Source organism: Budorcas taxicolor, chromosome 15, assembly GCF_023091745.1.
Source record: "Budorcas taxicolor isolate Tak-1 chromosome 15, Takin1.1, whole genome shotgun sequence".
Taxonomy (NCBI): Eukaryota; Metazoa; Chordata; class Mammalia; order Artiodactyla; family Bovidae; genus Budorcas; species Budorcas taxicolor.
The window spans coordinates 46,454,868-46,474,518 of record NC_068924.1 but is presented as its reverse complement, the minus strand read 5'-3'; the positions used below and the strand labels follow the sequence as shown (position 1 = coordinate 46,474,518).

General features: G+C 36.4%; 1 protein-coding gene and 1 pseudogene across 1 annotated transcript; both read left to right on the top strand.

The window, feature by feature from the left end:
• The first annotated feature begins 15 nt into the window (after nt 1-15).
• On the top strand, nt 16-1,861 carry LOC128059851 (olfactory receptor 52N2-like; annotated as a pseudogene).
• A 7,963-nt stretch (nt 1,862-9,824) lies between these two features.
• On the top strand, nt 9,825-10,790 carry LOC128060390 (olfactory receptor 52N2). Its single transcript, XM_052652792.1, has one exon. The coding sequence runs from the start codon at nt 9,825-9,827 to the stop codon at nt 10,788-10,790; it is 966 nt and encodes a 321-aa protein (XP_052508752.1).
• Nucleotides 10,791-19,651: the final 8,861 nt, after the last annotated feature.

The following is a 19,651-nucleotide window of genomic DNA, read 5'->3' as shown; positions in this document are numbered from 1 at the left end:
TTGCAACTGGCCATCATGCATGGAGTCAAAACCTCCAGTGTGACACCAAAATACTTTATCCTCAGTGGGATTCCTGGACTGGAACCTCCACACATGTGGATCTCAATGCCATTCTGACTCATGTACATCATTGCTGTCATGGGGAACTGTGGGCTTATCTATCTTATCTGCCATGAGGAGGCCCTTCACTAGCCCATGTATTACTTCCTAGCCTTACTGTCCCTTACAGATGCTAGTGGGTGCCCTTCATTTGTTCCCAATATGTTGTGTATCTTTTGGCTCAGTCTCAGAGAGATTGACTTTAATGCCTGCCTTGTGCAGATGTTTTCATCCACATGCTGACAGGCATGGGGTCTGGAGTGCTCATGTTTATAACTCTGGATTGCTATGTGACCATTTGCTACCCTCTGTGCTATTCTTACCTGGTAGCTAAGATGGTAGAGAATCTGGCTGCAATGCAGGAGACTGGGTTTCAATCTCTGGGTTAGGAAGATCCCCTGGAAAAGGAAATGGCAACCCACTCCAGGATTCTTGCCTGGAAAACCCCATGGACAGAGGAGCCTGGCAGGCTACAGTCCATGTGGTCGCAAAGAGTTGGACACAACTGAGCAACTAACACACACCATGATATTCTTCCATCCTCACCAACACCATAATTACCGAAGTTGACCTTGTCACCTTGAAGTGTGTTGCTTATGATACCATTCACTTTCCTGATCAAGCGTCTTCCCTACTGCAAAGGCAAACTTATTCAACACACTTATTGTGAACATATGTCTCTGCCAGACTATCCTGTGGCAACATCAAGAATAATGCCATCGATGGTCTCATAGCTGCCACGTTGATTTGAGGGTTTGATATTTTCTGCATTTTAATGTCATATCATATTTATCCATGCTGTAGAAATCTATCTTCTGCAGATGCTCATCACAAAGACTTCAGCACCTGTACATCACATATATGTACTATTGTCATCATCTATGTCCCAGCCTTCTTCACTCATTGCTTTGGGGAACACAGCATACTTCACCATATCAACATTTTAATAGCCAACCTCTATCTACTGTCCCCGCCCCCCCACCTTGAATCCAATTGTTTATGGTGTGAAGACCAAGCAGATCTGTAAAGGAGTGATCAAGCTGTTTTTTAGAGAGAAAGACACTTTGAATGTAAGGCAAATCTAATACATAGAATCTGGATTTAGCATAATTATAAAGAAATATATAGAAAGGAAGAGAACAAGCATAAAACTCAATAACCTTGAGGTCAAAAGAAAATACCTGTCAATATACTCTTATGAGATTTATTGAAACAATCACAAAATTTATAATCTGAGAACTCTAATTTGATAGAAAAAATAAAATTGACAAGAAACTGTTGTATTCCCCTGCAGTTTAACTTTAGTTAGATCTTGTGGAATGGACACACAGAATGAAATAATAGAATACACAACTTGAAGCAAATGCTTGATGATGAATGCACTTTGATCCAAACACTGTGAGGGAGTATATAGCAAAGAATAAAGAAGATCTGGTAGCCTGGAGAAACTCTGGAGGTTTGAGGAAGGCACCTAAGTGAACTGTCATGTGTGTTACAGGGAAGCAAGAAACACTTTCCTGAATGTGCTGATTTCCAAGGGTCTTTGTCAACCTTTTTGTTCAATATTTATGTGACACTTGCATAACTTAAGAGGAGTAAAAAACCTTGACTGTTTATTTCTGATTTTTTTGTTCCTAGGAAATTATTGGATGCCTTTGACTGTATCAGTGTAAATACAAATGAAGTGGGAGTAGATATGATTACTAGAGCTGCTCATAATCTGGAATGTACTCCTTTGAGTTTATTTCAAACAGAATCTTGAAAAGCACACAGGATAATATTTGATGGCTATGTGAGGAAAGGATTTATAAGTACAGGAAAGCAGACTTGAAGAAAATCTATGTACTCAGCCAATTAAAGATGTCTGAGCTAACTACTTTCCTTAATTTTAACATTGAAAGAGCAACAATTAATCATCAGGGACAATAAAGAGAAGAGCATCTTATTTAGACATCTGGAAATATGAATAATAAAAGAGATGAAAGAGGAATCATAAATGTGGTATTCAGAAACAGTGATAGTGAATGAAAAGTGAAGAAAATAAGGGCATAATTCAAGGGAAAACTGAAGAAATAGAATGGGATCAGGAAATGGTTACAAACAGAAGAAGAGTTAGAAATATTAGATTAAGATTATACTCATCATTTGCTAATATGGATAATATATTTTAGTATAATGTTATAAGGACAGGAGAGCTACAATCTATGAGGTCATAAAGAGTTGGACACAACTTGGCAACTGAACAACAACAAATATATGATAAAATAATTGTGAACTATAATGAAAATTCCATGTATTTTTGCGAGATTAATTCTGATGCTTGGAAGAAAAACCTGAATTTCTAAAAAATTTAAAATGAATTTTTAAAAAAATAAAATAATTTAAGTGTTTGCATGTAATAAAAATTATAAACTGATAATCAGAGAAAATTCTCTCTTCTGAACTTCTGTTTTTGGATTTGGTAAATTTTGCCCATCATGTATTCTCACTTAAATCATATCCACACACTAGGAAACAGATCAAGAAATTTATCTAAACTGCCATTTGAAACATATATATATATATATATATATATATATATATATATATATATATATATTTCATTGAATTTTTACTTCAAAATTATAACATAGCTATTATTAGCCTCATTTTATATATAAAGGAATATATATATTCCTAGACTTCTTATATCTCAGAATATTAAAATTAAAGTTTAAATACAATAATGTAAATAAGCTGCATTGTGGGGAGAGTGTATGGGAGGCCACAACAATAAAAAGTGAAGCAAGAACATAAATTTTTTAAAAATCTGAAAAAATAAAATGCAATAAATGACATATATCTGAGGCACTGAGTAAGAGTTCCCAATTACTTTTATGTTATCTTCCCCTTTATTAACACAAAATTGGTTTCACAGAAAATAAATACAACAACAACAATATAATTCTGAATTATGACTTACAACTAAAAAATTAGAGCAAGCAGCCTGAATCATTGAGTAATTTTTAAATAATTATAAAATAAATGATGATGAAAGAATATTCTACTCAGTATTTATGAGAAGGAAGAAAGAGAAAAGCATAGAAAGAGGAAAATGAGAGAGAAGGAGAGAAGTAAAGAAATGGAAAGAAAAGTGGATGGAATTTCAAATTCTATTTCGTGCACTAGTAACAAAGTTGTGAGGCTAGGCTCAGTGGCTTCATGAAAAAGACAGTCTTCCCACATTCAACCTCACATAGTTTGATTAGATCTAGAACCAATGTATTAAGTACAAAGAACTTCCACACATATTTCAGTTTAATTAAATAATTCCTTTAAAGTATGATATATTTCCAAAAGAACGGAAGGATAAAGAAATTGCCAGGGGATGCCAGAGCAGTGAAACTTATCTTCCTCCTGCAGAATCTCCAGAATCATTTGGCCACGTCTATATGGACACATGGGTAGATATACAGATATAAAGAAAATAGAACAACAAAACAGTACAACTAGGAGAACACAAAGCTCAGGGAGCTTTCCACATGACCTTTTCACAAGACTCTGCCAACAGTATGGTTTTGTGTTTTAATGAGCTGGAAACGTTAGGCCAAAATTATAACTAGAATCTTATCTCCCTCTTTCCCTGAGTTCTGTCTCTCAGAATCCATGAATAGCAAATTTATTTGTTCCCTTTGAAATGAAAAACACCATACACCTACCTTGTCTTTCAAAGTAACTTTAAGCTATTTCCAAAGCATTTTTATAGAATGCTAAAAATTGAACACGATGGCATAGAGATGGCCCAATTATTTTGCAGGATAATTAGAGATTTTGAGTTTACCATTTCTATGTTTGAGCTCAGAAGTCAAAGGCATCTCAGTCAACAGAAAAGAAGTTTAATATTAGTCTGGTATTTTCCCCCAGTTCCTTTGGAACAATAAATATCTATAGAGATACTAGACAACTGTGCTTATCTATTTACCTTTGGATATTTTATGTTAAAAGATCAAAGGCACAGATTTTTTCATATAATCAATACTATCTTCATGCACCCAAACACACCCTAAGCCCCCAGGTAACAACAGCACACACACAGTTTGTAGGCTACTGTGTATGGGATTGTGTGCAAGCGGTGCTGAATGTTCTGTGGAGAGAGTTGTGTGTATCAAGTGGGACATTTTGCTAAGCACAGTTCTCGAGAGTAAAATATTGCACCCTAGAGTAGTGATACGGAGAAAGCAATGGCACCCCACTCCAGTACTCTTGCCTGGAAAATCCCATGGATGGAGGAACCTGGTGGGCTGCGGTCCATGGGATGGCCAAGAGTCGGACACAGCTGAGCGACTTCACCTTCACTTTTCACTTTCATGCATTGGGGAAGGAAATGGCAACCCACTCCAGTGTTCTTGCCTGGAGAATCCCAGAGAAAGAGGAGCCTGGTGGGCTGCCGTCTATGGGGTCGCACAGAGTCGGACACGACTGAAGCGACTTAGCAGCAGCAGCAGAGAAGTGATAAGCACTTAGGTTGCACTTAAATCTGGAATTCTAAGGCCATAAAAGAAGAAAATCAAGCAAAATGGAAAGAAAGAGAAATGAAAGCATTACAGAAGAAAAGGAAAAGGAGGAGAGAGAAAAAGAAATTTTAAGGGAGGTTATTACAATCTGAATATTGTACAAGACATGGTACAATGGAAAGAACAAATAGTAATGTTTGTAAGCAAAGGGAAAAAAAAAAGGAGACTTGGGGTGGGGGACAATTATTCTTCTCAATCATTACTTAAAGTATAGGGGCCTTATTTAGACTAAAATTCTTAACTTTTTGTTCTAACTCATTCATCTGAATAAGAAGCTTTGGTTGGGCATCTGATATTAGTGAGTTATGACTTGAGCCCTGTTCCCTCACACTAGTCAACCTCTCTCTAAATAGACCATACATTCTGATCTATCCACATTGGTGTGGTTAGTGGCCAGCCCCTCCCATTGAGATTTTCGTTTGTCTATGCTGCCTGAGTGAGCAAATTCACCTAAATTGGGGGCAAAATATAAATAGGCCTTTTTGACTGAAGATCTAAAGCTTAATTTTCCCAGATATGTGTCATAAAATTGTTGATATTTTGATGCTAACTTCCTTGCCTCTGATAGAACTGGCTGAACTGGGGTGGCAAAGGCAGAGGTGTTATTGAGTTTACTGTTTTATATGGTATTAGAGAATGTTCTAAATTTTGTTCTCTTACATGGAGCTGTCCAGTTATTTTATTCTCTTACTCATAAACTGTCCATATATTAAGATACTGTCTTTTCTCCATTGTAAGTTTTTGCCTCCTCTGTTGTAGATTGCTGCTGCTGCTAAGTCGCTTCAGTCGTGTCTGACTCTGTGCGATCCCATAGACCGCAGCCCATCAGGCTCCCCCATCCCTGGGATTCTCCAGGCAAGAACACTGGAGTGGGTTGCCATTTCCTTCTCCAATGCATGAAAGTGAAAATTAAAAGTGAAGTCGTTCAGTCGTGTCCAACTGTTAGCGACCCCATGGACTGCAGCCTACCAGGGTCCTCTGCCCATGGGATTTGCCAGACAAGAGTACTGGAGTGGGGTGCCATTGCATTCTCCGCTGTTGTAGATTAATTGACCATAATTGCATGGGTTGATTTCCAGGTTCTCTATTCTATTTTGATGACAATAGTTTTATAGTATAGCCTGAAGTTCCAGTGCATGCTGTCTCCAGCTCTTGCTCTTTCTCAGGATTTCGGTGGCTATTCAAAGTCTTTTGTGTTCCCACACACATTTTATAATGATTTGTTCTAGTTCTCTGAAAAAACACTATTGGTAATTTGAGAGGTATTGCATTGAATTTGTAGGTTGCCTTGGATAGTTTTGTCATTTAACAATATTGATTTTTCCAACTCAAGAGCAAGACATATCTTTCCATATCTCTGAATCATCTACAATTTTCTGTATCAATATTTTATAGTTCCCAGTATATAAGTATTTCAGCTTTTCTGCAAAATAGTCATACAACTTTAAACTTTTCCCAATATTGTGTTAGAGTATCACAGTATCAGGGGAGTTTTGCGACACACTTTCAAATGGTTAATTGAGACAATTCCAACATTTTCTCTGTTTAACAGGAATCTTTACATATTCACCACTGAGAATGACAAAAATGATTTCAATTTGCTTTTCAGTCATTCCAGAATTAGTCTTCTTCATAATAAAACAGTACAGGGTAAACTCAGGTAATAAAATGTAAGATAAATGTAAAACTATTTTGCCACAATATATACACATACATATAATATGCTCACATGTGCAGGTTTGTGTATTTATTAGCATATCTAATAAACTCAGGACAAACCACAAAGTAGGCACAAAATATTTCTATTATTCTTATATGATATATTTTATTCTCTGTATCTGTCACTTTCAATTTCTGCCTCTCTCTCTAAATATAAAATATAAAATAAATAGTATATGTATATTTCCAAGGAAATATATAATGAACATATACGCAACATAGGTTATATGCATTGAATATGTTTCAGTATATTTTTGAAATTTTATGATTACATAGTTAGATCATTATTTTATAAAGCAAGATAAGTGAAAAGCAAATAATTCTTATGATTATCTGAACTCTTGGTTAGAAACCACACCTGGGGGAAGATATTTAACTTTAATACTCTCATCAACATCCCTCCTGCTGATAATTATGAATATAAAAGCTGATAAATATAGAAATAATTTTGAAAGTCCCAAAGGAATTTTATTCTAACCTGAGCCCTCTGACATATTAATGTGGAGATCCAATCAGCTGTAAACACTCAAGCATGTGGAATCCTCAAAAGACACAGAAATTCTATGTAGAGGTGGAAACTGGTTGTTGAAGTCTGACACTCAGAAGTCTCAGTCATGCCCATAAGTCTGGTCTTTGCCCACACTGAGGTGAGTTTCAGAGATTCCCAAAGACTTGCACTTTCCCCAGATGTAAAGTTTTTCGTACAAGAAATGCAATTTCTTTGAGTTATTGTTAATTAGAAACTCAGTATTTCTTTTTGACTCTAAGCATAATAGATGACTATTTCTCTGGGGACTAAGGAAAGAAACAGCGTTCCCCTAATTGTGAAATATGTTTAAAACTACCTCATGGTTCACTAACGATGAGCTACAGACAACAGTGGACTTGAAAGGGAGGAAAGCAAAAGGTTTTGCCTTCATCAATAGAGATCTATACTCTAAACTGCTTCCAGGAGAATGGATTTTGTGGAAAGTAGTTGATGAGTATACTTGAATCTTGGAAGGTAGTGAGAGGAATTCCTGAGTGGCTTCCCTGTAGATATTTTCTTCTTGTTGTTCAGTCGCCGAGTGATGCCTGACTCTTTTTGGAATCCCACAGAAGTAGCCTGCCAGGCTCCTCTGTCCATGGTCTTCTCCAGACAAGAATACTAGAGTGGGTTGCCATTTCCATCTCCAGAGGATCTTTCCAACCCAGGGATCGAACCCTTGTCTCCTGCATTGCAGGTGGATTCTTTACCACTGAGCCACCAGGGAAGCAGAAATCTCATGCAACCCCCCTGCCAGGTTTTATACAGTGTCTATGTCAATAAGTCCAGGAATAGGAATCTGGCTATTTCACAGATAAGTAAGTTCTCTCTCTGTAGATAGGTCCTTTACATAAAGACTAACTTTCTATATAACTTTACACATTTATTCTATCTCTTCTCTAAGATAGTAATAAGAGCAAGCTTTTTCTTTCTTCTTCTGTCATCACAAATTAAGCTAGTTATGTCCAGTTAATGTAGTTCTTCAGTTTAGGCAACAGATATAGAATGATTAAACACACAGCTTCAAGGTCAAACAAATCTGGATTTGAATCCTGGCTTTACCAGTTTCTAAATTTTTGCTGACATACTTCTCATCAAGTTACCTTGAACTTACATTTCCTCATATATAAAATGAGGATGGTAAAATACACCCTAGCCATTGATACAAATTTGAAGGTAGAAGTCAACCTCCATTGGAATCTTAGCTCCACGAATGGAGAGGTTTTTTCCTATCTCAGTCATGAATATATCTCTAGAAACTAGAATGATATCAATAAGCCTCTGTTAAATATATATATTAGCATATAGCCAGAGAGTTATTTTTATTATTATAATTTTTAATGTACATTAATGACTTATTAGACACCAGTTGGAGGATTAACTTCCATTTACCCATTCTAACACCTCTAATTATGTGCTTTTATCACCTTCCTCCTTCTTTAAAAGTCACAAAAATTTTAAAAAGGAAGATATGAGACTTGTTCAAGTCCATCATGGAGTCTGGGTATCTATGTCTCTATAAATAAGCATACAATAAAACTTTGCTCTCATATTTTCAGAGATCCATCTACTTTTCGTTTTACAAATATATTTTAAGTTTTAAAATAGCTCATGTTATAGCAGAATCATCTGGCAGGGAAGATATAAAGATAAATCTTACTTAAGGTAAGAGGAAAAGAACTGGCACCGAACAGATCTGTTCATCTGTTTATGATTTAATAAGTGTGGATAGATTATTTAGTTATATGGTGTTGATGTTCGGAAGAGCCTGAGAATTTGCCATAATCAGTTTTAGTTTACAAGCCAGATGAGCAGAGCCAAAAGTTTTTCCTTCTCTGATATCTTAATATCTTGGTCTTTTCTTTTCCATCTTGTGGCTTTAGTGCCTTCAAGCTATCTTAGAAGGAGGCAGATATCAGAGGTGGAATCTCATGTATGCCAGTTCTCTTTGCAGAAGTTCCAATTGCTACATGCTTACCTGCTACCTGGAATCAGCAAGAACTTGCAGGGATTTAGCTGGATGAGATATCCCTAGATTTCTTTTGAGTTGAGACATTTATAATTATTTTTCTAAGATATGAGAATATATTTTAACCTTGGAGTTCCTAGTTACTAGCACTTGCTATCTAAAATTCACCTCTCAATCATCTCAATATAATTGAGGTTTTTCAAAATCTCATATTACCTGTCCTATCCTAAAGAGCACAATGGCACTTGAATTACAGCAGAGCTGAGCAGCTCTGATTGAATTTACTATTTTAATCAGGGCAATTTTGATCACATGTGATGTTTATCCTGGGGTAAGGGGCACTCTTACCTCACCTTACCTTACCTGAGGTGTAGGAGACATAAGAGATGCAGGTTTAATGCCTGGGTCAGAAAGATCCCCTGGAGGAGGGCATGGCAACACACTCGACTACTCTTGCCTGGAAAATCCCAGGGAAGAGGAGCCTAGTGGGCTGAAGTCCATAGGGTCGCAAAGAATCAGACATGACAAGCAACTCAGCACACATGCAAGAAATTATAATAATAGTGATAACAACAGCAATACTACTGCTAATATTTTTTGTATAACACTATGTGTTATACACAGGTTTAGCACAACACATAGATTATCTTACTGAGCAATATTGACAACTTTCTGAGCCAGGCACAATTATTGTTTTCATTTTGTATTGAGAAAACAGATATAAAATGGCTAAATAACTCATCAATATCATATCCTAGGTAAGAACCAGAGATGGAATATGAATTTAGATAAGGTGACCCCAAGGAACTTAATCAATACTTCTCATTTGAGAAGTCATTTTGGTCATTGTTGTTTTTACATTTTGTTTTCAAGTCCTCTGCTCACCTCTGAGTTATTTTCTTGTCCAGGAAAGGACCACTTTTAAAGAATGTAATATGCCCTCCTCCTGTCAGCCATTATGTTTGGAGCCAACAGGTCCAGTCTAACCCCAAAATTCTTTATCTTGAATGGCGTTCCTGGGCTGGAAACCACGCACATCTGGATCTCCCTGCCATTCTGTTCCATGTACATCATTGCTCTTGTGGGCAACTGTGGACTCATCTACCTCATCAGCCATGAGGAGGCCCTGCATCGCCCCATGTACTACTTTCTGGCCCTGCTCTCCTTCACAGATGTCACCCTGTGCACCACCACGGTACCCAACATGCTGTGCATATTTTGGTTCAACCTTAAGGAGATTGACTTCAATGGCTGCCTGGCTCAGATGTTTTTTGTCCACATGTTGACTGGGATGGAGTCTGGGGTGCTCATGCTCATGGCGCTGGACCGCTATGTGGCCATCTGCTACCCCTTACGCTACGCCAGCATCCTCACCAGTGCTGTCATTGCCAAGGCTGGTCTTGCCACTCTGCTGAGGGGTGTGATGCTCATCTTTCCATTCACTTTCCTTACCAAGCGCCTGCCTTATTGTCGAGGCAACTTCATTCCCCACACGTACTGTGACCACATGTCTGTGGCCAAGGTGTCCTGTGGCAAAGTCAAGGTCAATGCTATTTATGGTCTGATGGTTGCTCTCCTCATTGGTGTGTTTGACATGAGCTGTATTGCAGTGTCTTACACTATGATCTTGCGAGCTGTGGTGAGCCTGTCATCCACAGATGCTCGTCACAAAGCCTTCAGCACCTGTACATCACATATCTGTGCTATTGTGATCACCTATATCCCAGCTTTTTTCACTTTTTTCACCCACCGTTTTGGAGGACACAGTATCCCTCACCACATACACATCATTGTGGCCAACCTTTATCTGCTACTGCCTCCTACAATGAACCCAATTGTTTATGGTATCAAGACCAAACAGATTCGTGAGGGTGTGATCAAACTTTTACTTGGAGAGAAGTTTGTTTTTACCCAAGACACATAAATCTTAAAATAGACACATTGATTGGGGTGGGTGATGAGGGGGGTAAAATAGAATGAAGAAGAAATTTGTAAAAGATGTGAGTAAATTTGTAAAAAAAGCAAGAAATTTGTAAAAGCTGTGATATGTTTGTAAAAAAAATAGTATTAAAGATTAAGTCCTCCTGTAGATAGATTCTCTGAAACCTTTTCAAGTATACATTATGGAATTTTTTTCTGTGTAGAGTTCTACCAAAAAAGAAAATGCAGAATAGAGAAGTAACATACTCATTTCTTATAGATTTTATATTTTACATAAGGGTTAATAGACTCATGACATGTGAACAGATAGGTAAGAAAATGAAAAACACAGGCCTAATGTCAATACAAGCATTGTGTGTAAGAACAAGAAGCTGTGGTGGTGTGTAGCAAGCATATCCTCTCCATAAAGGACAGATTCTACTCAAATCAAGCACATTATTGCTATAGGGTTATATGGGCCAAGTATTAAGTACTTTCCAGTATTTTTTTAAGCAAGCTAAATTCAAATGTTTTGTGAAATCTCCCAATTTTAACTATCAACTAAATATTTTAAAATATTTTTCATTTTATACATATCTAAGTTTTCTATTTTTTTCATTTCATCAGTTTGGAACCTTCCATTTAAAATACACCTAAGAATATAATTGTGATATTATCAGTCAAGCAAGCAAAGGCACTTGTTTAATTTCTAGTATATGTAATAATTCATTCACTCACTCATTTTTTTTCAAGATGCTTATTAAGGTCATATTGTGGGTCACACCTTGAGTTTAACGAAAGTAAGGCAGAGCTGAGTATGATGTAATCCCTGGCCTCAAGGTACTTGGAAGCTAGATTTTAGCCAGGGATCGTGAGAAAACAAACGTGAAAGAGAAGACATGATAGAAAGTGGATTCAATATGGAGAGAGAAAAAAATCAGTGCAGAAGAGTTGGGGAACACATTAACTTTGGATTTGAAGAGTTCCAAAGTATAAATTTTGTGTCTTAATGTCTAATTACAAGACTTTGACAGACTTTAATCTCTCTAAATCTCAGCTTCCATGCTTTTTATCAAATGATGGTAGTGGCTTAAATGACAGAGAAAATTTTATGTAGAATTTTTCTTTTTATGCCATAAAAATAATTTTATTTCATTAATTTAAGAATTAGGTGATTAATTATTTCATCCATTGATGCCAGCATGGTTGCTTTCCTGTTCTGAATCCACCATGTCCCTCAATGCCAGGTCTTAATAGTCTAGTTATTTCTTTACTCTTATATAGGCTATATTGACAAGATGTCTAGAAGGGCTGACAGTCAATTTCAAGTTGTCCAGTAAGACTTATGCCAATTCTACCTTGTAAGTACATTGTTCATGCTCATTAATTTATAAACAACTGCAGATGTGACCAGTAGTTCAACTTTTTTAGATATTATCTTACACAAGTAATCCAAGTTGCCAATAAGAGTAACAATGTCATTAGTAAAGATTTAAGCCAGATTCTCCTTAACCAAACTATTTTACTAGTATTTTGCCTAAACTGAGAAAAGGATCATTCAGAGTAGAAATCTGACTCTTCTTATGTATCATAAGATTGGTTGTATTAGAAGACTCATCAGCTTTAAAGACACAACATTCAGTACATATTATAGCATAAGGCCCACCATTGGAAGCTGAGTGACATGTGATTCTGTAGGACCACTTTTGTCATCATGGAGACTTCAATTTACCAAGTTAATGGCTTGATTACTATCATTCAAAGCTTGCTGAGTAAATTTTGTTAAAGCCTCTATGTGATTAATGACATCCTTCATTCCACGTTAAGCAGCCCCATGACCTTACCACTAGAAAACTTATTGGACCCAGTGTGCTACTTTAAAAGTAGATTGGCAGGGTCACTTTCAAGGCTACCCGTAGGCAAACCTGAGTGAGTGAGTGAAAGTTGCTCAGTCATGTCCAACTCCTTGTGACTCCATGGACTAGTCTTTGGAATTCTCCAGGCCAGAATACTGGAGTGGGTAGCCTTTCCCTTCTCCAGGGGATCTTCCCAACCCAAGGATTGAACCCAGGTCTCCTGAATTGCAGGCAGGTTCTTTATCAGCTGAGCCACAAGGGAAGCCCAAGAATACTGGAGTGGGTAGCCTATCCCTTCTCCAGTGGAGATGGGAATCAAACCAGGGTCTCCTGCATTGCAGGCAGATTCTTTACCAACTGAGCCATCAGGGAAGCTCTATCAGGCAAACCTGAGTCCAAAGGAAACCAATTGTGCATCTTCCTACCAACCTGGGGTGAGCCAAGACCATAAGTTTGTTCCACAAATCCACTGGGTCCTGTTAAAAGCTACCGAGTATTTTCCTGGTCATCTCAATCAGTTACAAAACAATTATTGAATCTGAAAGGTAATGATATATCCTGTGTTCATAAGGCACACAGCTCAATTTCCTAGTGTTATTAGGCTGATTATCCTTAAAATGATTTAACTATTCCCAACATGAGGACCTTTAAACTTAAATGACCATTGCTTGTTGTTAGCCATGTAAATTCATTTCATAATTGGGAAAGTTATATTCTAATAACAGGGAAGTTATATTCTTTGACTGTGATTTAGCTCTTTGCTCTAACGGAGTCTGTGTAACTTTAAAGAAAGCTCCCATTTATGGCAACTGTGATTGATCAACAACACAAAAGGGTCTTACCTAGTAATATCAATAGTGATCAGAACAGAACTATAACTTCCTTCTGTTAAACTTCCTAAAGGGCCATCCAACTAGAACAGTGAAGAGGACAGATCAAACTAGGTAACCTAGGAGTACTAGAAATTGGCCACTAAACTAAAGTTGAACTGGTTTTTCATAGTTGAATACGATTGATCCCAAGAGAGAAGTACATTTATTTATGAGCAAAAGTGTGAACAATCATCAAGATAATCATATACAGACCCGGTCCAGCATTTTGGGTCAGCTGTCTACTTCAGATGTTCTATTCTTCTTGTCTATGAATTGCAATCTATTCAGGAGAGAGCCGGGAGCCACCACGGGAGATCCCACCCATGACAAGCTCATGTGGAAGAGAACTGTTAAGCAAGGCTTCAGGACTCAATGGGCTCCCTAGGCTTTCTCGAGCATCTACCCCAAAACCAGAATCTGTCTGTTTTACTATTTCATGACTTTCACCAACTCCTCTGACATTAACAGGGGGCTATTCCTGACCACCTTTCGTTGGAGAAAATTAACTTAGGGCTATAGCTAATAAGTCTCCTGGACATGAGAGGAATATTTCCAATCAAAACCCCTCTGTTAGCATTATAGCTTGCTTGGCAGGTATATGCAGACTCTTGCAGCTACGCATATGATTATTTACATCCTCCCAACTGTGAGAGGCATGGAAAGCCTAAAACATAGAGCCTTTTAAAGAGTTAAAAGTTATTAGAGTAGGGCTAGGCATAGGACTTCATTATTGGGCCAATGCTTGTTGCTAAGCTCCCATATCTCTTATCCACTGTGCACCTGGGAGTGCATCAGTTAACATAGTTGGAAAGTAAGAAAAACAAGTGTAGCCTTGAAATTAACCACATCAGACTTTTGAGCTAATTGGTTCTTTCTTGTAACTCACTGCACCTTTTCTTCGTGAGAATGTAACTCTGTTTAATACTTTTTTGAGGCTGACATAGACTGGAAATATAAGAAAAAACATTTCAAGGGAAAATAAGTTTTCTGGTTGAGAGCCTTTATCAAAAGAGGGTCATAAAATGTTCACAGGCCTCCAAGGCCAGAAGATAATGTACACACATTGTTTATGGGAAAGGTTTGCAGAAAAAACCCTGGTTTCGATAATGAAATTTAGATGTTACTGCCTTCCAATGCAGGAAACGCGGGTTCTATCCCTGGGTTGGGAAGATCTCCTGGAGAAGGAAGTGGCAAACCACCCTGGTGTTCTTGTCTGGGAAATCCCATGGATAGAGAAGCTTGGTGGTCTACGAAAGAGTTGGATATGACTTAGCAGTTAAACAGCCGATCTAATAGAATTTCAAGTATATTAGACATGAGATACCCTCATTCATATATATTTTTGAATGTGTTGTGTTAACAACAGTAAGTTAATAAAAAAAAAAAAAACTCAATTTTCCTGAAAAAAAAAAAAAAAGATAAGACAAAACAGATGTAATGTTTGGGCTTACTCTGTAAGACTTTGCATCTTTCATTTCCCTCTGTGTATAAGACAAGGTATACAAGTACCTTTTAAAAATAAAGCTATGGGGCTTCACTCGAAGAAGCTTGGTCACCCCGTGTTTTTCTTTTTTCTCTTTTTTTCTCTCTTACTTTCTTTTTCAGGCTGATCCCTTGGAGCATAGAGGCTCCCTGCATTCACTTATCTGCCCGGGTTTCTAAGACCTGAACAGGAAGACGTTCTGCGTCTTCACTCCCTCCGGAGACCGGGAAGGCACCTGTGGCCTCCGTGAACAGGGCAAACTTCTTGTCTCAAAGTTTTATTGGCTTTCTATGTAAACCAAGGAATATCAGCCTCTTTCTCTCCTCTATTTTCTTATCTACAATATTCTTTCCTTATCGCTCTCTAAATCATTCCCGATGCCATTTTTCCTTCAGGTTCCCCTGGATCCTGCTGGGGCTGGACCCCGGCAGGAAAGGAGTCCTAATATGATTCCTTTCAATGTGGCTGTAAAATGTCTTTTACCTGATATCTTTTCCAATGTGCATAATCTCCAGGTTTCAGATCATGGGGCATCTAATCTTCATCTAAAGGTAGATTACTGTGGTAAACTGGTAAGGCTGCTGGGAAACCCTGTAAGCAGGGTTTGGTATTGGGTTTTGTAAGCAAAATACCAAGTCATTTTTCCAAGAGTTTTCACAGGTCCATAAATTTACTTTAGTTTTTTAAAGCAGTTTGATCATATCTGATTTTATGGATATTCACAAATATAATATTCCAGTCAACATCATAGTAATATAACCAATGTTTCCAGTTATGTCTGTTACAAGGAGACACCCTTATTGAACTTATGCATGTAACTATATTACTAAAAATAAAAATGCTCACTAAGAGTTTCCAAATTCTGGCTGAATTAGGTAGATAGGAAAAATAAATATTTCAATTCTACTTATAAAAGTACAATTTACTAAATTTCTGTAAGTCATAATTAGTTTAAGGGGAAAGATTTCCTAATATACAGAAAGCAAAAATTAATTCAGCAATACTTTAGGCAAAAGACATAAAACTTATGACCTTCTTCATTAGTTCACACAGTCCTATGTAATTAATTCTTGATCTTAATCTTTCGTCAACAGTTTTTTATGAAATCATCAGAGTTTCCATTAGAATTCTTTAATTTCTTGCCCAATTCAGTGTTATGATCTAAAATTTATCAGAAATGTGTCATTGTCTAAAAGTCCTTTGTATGAATCTTCTTGAAAATGAAGCATTTTGCAAAAACATCGGAGACAACAATAATTGTCAATAAATGACAAAGACTTTGCAGGTCATGGTTAAAGATCTGATTACAATGCAAGTGAGAAAGAAATGTGGTTATTTTTGTGACATATAATACTTTATGATAATAACTAGAATTATGAAAGATAATATGCTAGGACATACACAAATTTTAGAAATTTAATATTATATAATTTCTAGGACATTTAAATTATGACATTTACTCATATAATATAACCTAATGAAGTTTAGCACCACTCACTTAACAGTGTTTCCATGTAATTTAATATACCAAGTAACCCTAATTAATTTAATATCTCTTTAACACATTTGAGAACCCCTCCAAAGCATTCCAAAGCTATTTAGATATCAGAAGAAATTTAATTAAAACCTGACTTTGGAAAGTTTGTGAGAAGTATACAAAACAGTCTTCAAGAGATTTTAAAACACTTGGTCAAGAAGGATCATAGGCTATTGTGAAACAGCACTTATTCACTTAATCAAAATGACAATAAAAATTTTAAAGGCAAATGCAGAAAGTTATAACAGATTACTTAAAGCTGAAGAAATTTATAATCCATTATCTAAAGCAGATCAGCCCGGGGTGTTTTTTGGAAGGAATGATGCTAAAGCTGAAACTCCAGTACTTTGGCCACCTCATGCAAAGAGTTGACTCATTGGAAAAGACTCTGATGCTGGGAGGGATTGGGGGCAGGAGGAGAAGGGGACGACAGAGGATGAGATGGCTGGATGGCATCACCAACTCGATGAATGTGAGTCTGAGTGAACTCCAGGGGTCGGTGATGGACAGGGAGGCCTGGCGTGCTGCGATTTATGGGGTCGCAAAGAGTCGGACACGGCTGAGCGACTGAACTGAACTGAAAGCAGATCAGCATTCCAAGAAAACTTTGTTCTCTTAACAAAGACAGAAAATCAAATTCGGATTTTGCTCCAAATTATTTTTAATAACAAAAGTCATTTACTCAATTAAATTCAACCTAATTTTAGCCAGTCCTTGTTCTTAGTTGTTCGGTCGTGTCTGACTCTTTGCGACCCCATGGACTATAGCCCACCAGGCTCCTCTGTCCATGGGGATTCTCCAGGCAAGAATACTGGAGTGTGTTACCAAGTTAGTCCTTATCATACACTAAATTTCTTTCTCAGGGTTCTTTTTCCAAAAATTCCCAAAATTTCCTGTATTCACATTAATTTTCCCCTTATTTTTTTCATATTGAAAAACGGCCAAATTTGGGATAAAATTACTTTTTCTTCCCTTAAGATACATTTCCACTCTTATACCTTATTCTCATACCTTATTTTACTGAAAACATACATCCTACTTTATTTGCATACTGAAATATTTTTATTATTTCTTTATAACTTTAGTGACATATATCTATATATATTTCAATCTTTAACCTTAAAACCTTAAACTTTAGCAAAAACCAAGAAGCAGGTAACTGTGAAATGTTTGTCATATCAGTATTTCCCAATTGACAAACTTATGAATATATTCTGTAAACTCTAGAAATATTCATTTTCTCATAGTATAACTTTTTCCTCAATGTAGTACAAGATGTGTGTCCAGGCAACTTAAACATCTTTAGTTTTTCTCTAATAAGACAAAGGTAGGTAAACTTAAGACTTGTTTAGAGATTAATATTTCAGTGCTTTATCTTTTTGGAAATGATAACTGTTATTCAATGAATTAACATTATTTAACTTAACTTACAAAAACTCTAAAGTTGCAAGTTACCAAAAGTCTGTAGAAATTATTTTTAGATAGACAAACCTAAAACATAATTATTCTTAAAACATTTGCCTAAAAACTCATATTTCATTTACATTTAATTTACTTAAAATTTCATCAGACCAAGTTATTTTTCTTGCTGACAAACTTTTATAATAGAAATAATAAGATCTCACTGGCTTACAGTAAGTCTAGGGATAATAAAATTATTACACTTAATATTGATGACTATACAGATAGGTCTGTATTAATCAAACCAACAAACTTAAACTAAATCTAATACAAGTTTTCATACAATATTGAATTTTTCTCTGATCACATGAACCTGAAATTCATTTGGGTTAGCTTTTTATTTTTTCTTGAACATTTATGTGGGAATTAAAACTAAATTTTCTTTAAGCCAGCTCAACAGAGCTCATTTACAAGGTTTCCATAGTGACTGAACCAATTTACATCTCCACACACAATGTACAAGGGTTGCCTTTTCATCATATCCTCACCAATATCTGCTATTTGTGTCTTTTTGATGATAGACATTCTAATAGTTTATAGTGATATCTCATTGTGATTTTGATTTGCATTTCCCTAATGAATTACAGTGTTGAGCATTGTTTCATGAGTCTGTTGGCCATCTTCATTTCCTCTTTGAAAAAATGTCTATTCAGGTCTTCTGATCTTTTTTAAATTATTTTTTTGGAGAGGGGACATTGAGTTGTATGACATGTTTATATATTTTGGATGTTAATCCCTTATAGGTCATATCAAATATTTTTCCCATTCAGTAGATTGTCTTTTAATTTGTCAATGGTTTTCTTTGCTTTGCAAAAACTTTTAAGTCTAGGTAGGCCCCATTTTTTTATTTGTAATGCTTTTATTTCTTTTGCTTTGGAGACAGATAGAAGAAAATATTGCTACAATTTATGTCAAAGAGTGTTCTGCCTATGTTTTCCTCTAGGAGTTTCATTATTTCTAGTCTTACATTTAGATCTTTAATGAATTTTGAGTTTATTTTTGTATATGATGCTAGTAGATGTTCTAATTTAATTCTTTTATATGTAGCTATCCAATTTTCCCATCACCACTTATTGAAGAGAATCTGTTGCATTTCTATATACTAATAACAAACTATAAGAAATAGAAATTCAGAAATAATCCCATTTACCATCACATCAAAAGGATAAAGTACCTAGGAATAAACCTATCTAAGGAAATAAAAGACCTATACTTGGAAAACTATAAGACATGAATGAAAGCAACTGAAAACAATGCAAAGAGATGAAAAGATGTACCATACTATTGGATTGAAAGAATCAGTATCGTTAAAATAATCATGCCACTCAAGGCAAGCCACAGATTCAAGGCAATCCCTATCAAAATACCAAAAGCATTTTTCAAAGAACTAGAACAAATAACTTTAAAATTTGTGTGGAAACACATAAGGCCCTAAATAGCCAAAATGATCTTGAGAAAGAAGAACAGAGCTGGAGGAATCATGCTTCTTGACTTCAAAGAAAGTGAAAGAAAGAAAGTGAAGTCGCTCAGTCGTGTCCGACTCTTTGCGACCCCGTGAACTGGGGCCCACCAGGCTCCTCCATCCTTGGGATTCTTCAGGCAAGAATACTGGAGTGGGTTGCCTTTTCCTTCTCCAGGGGAACTTCCCGACCCAGG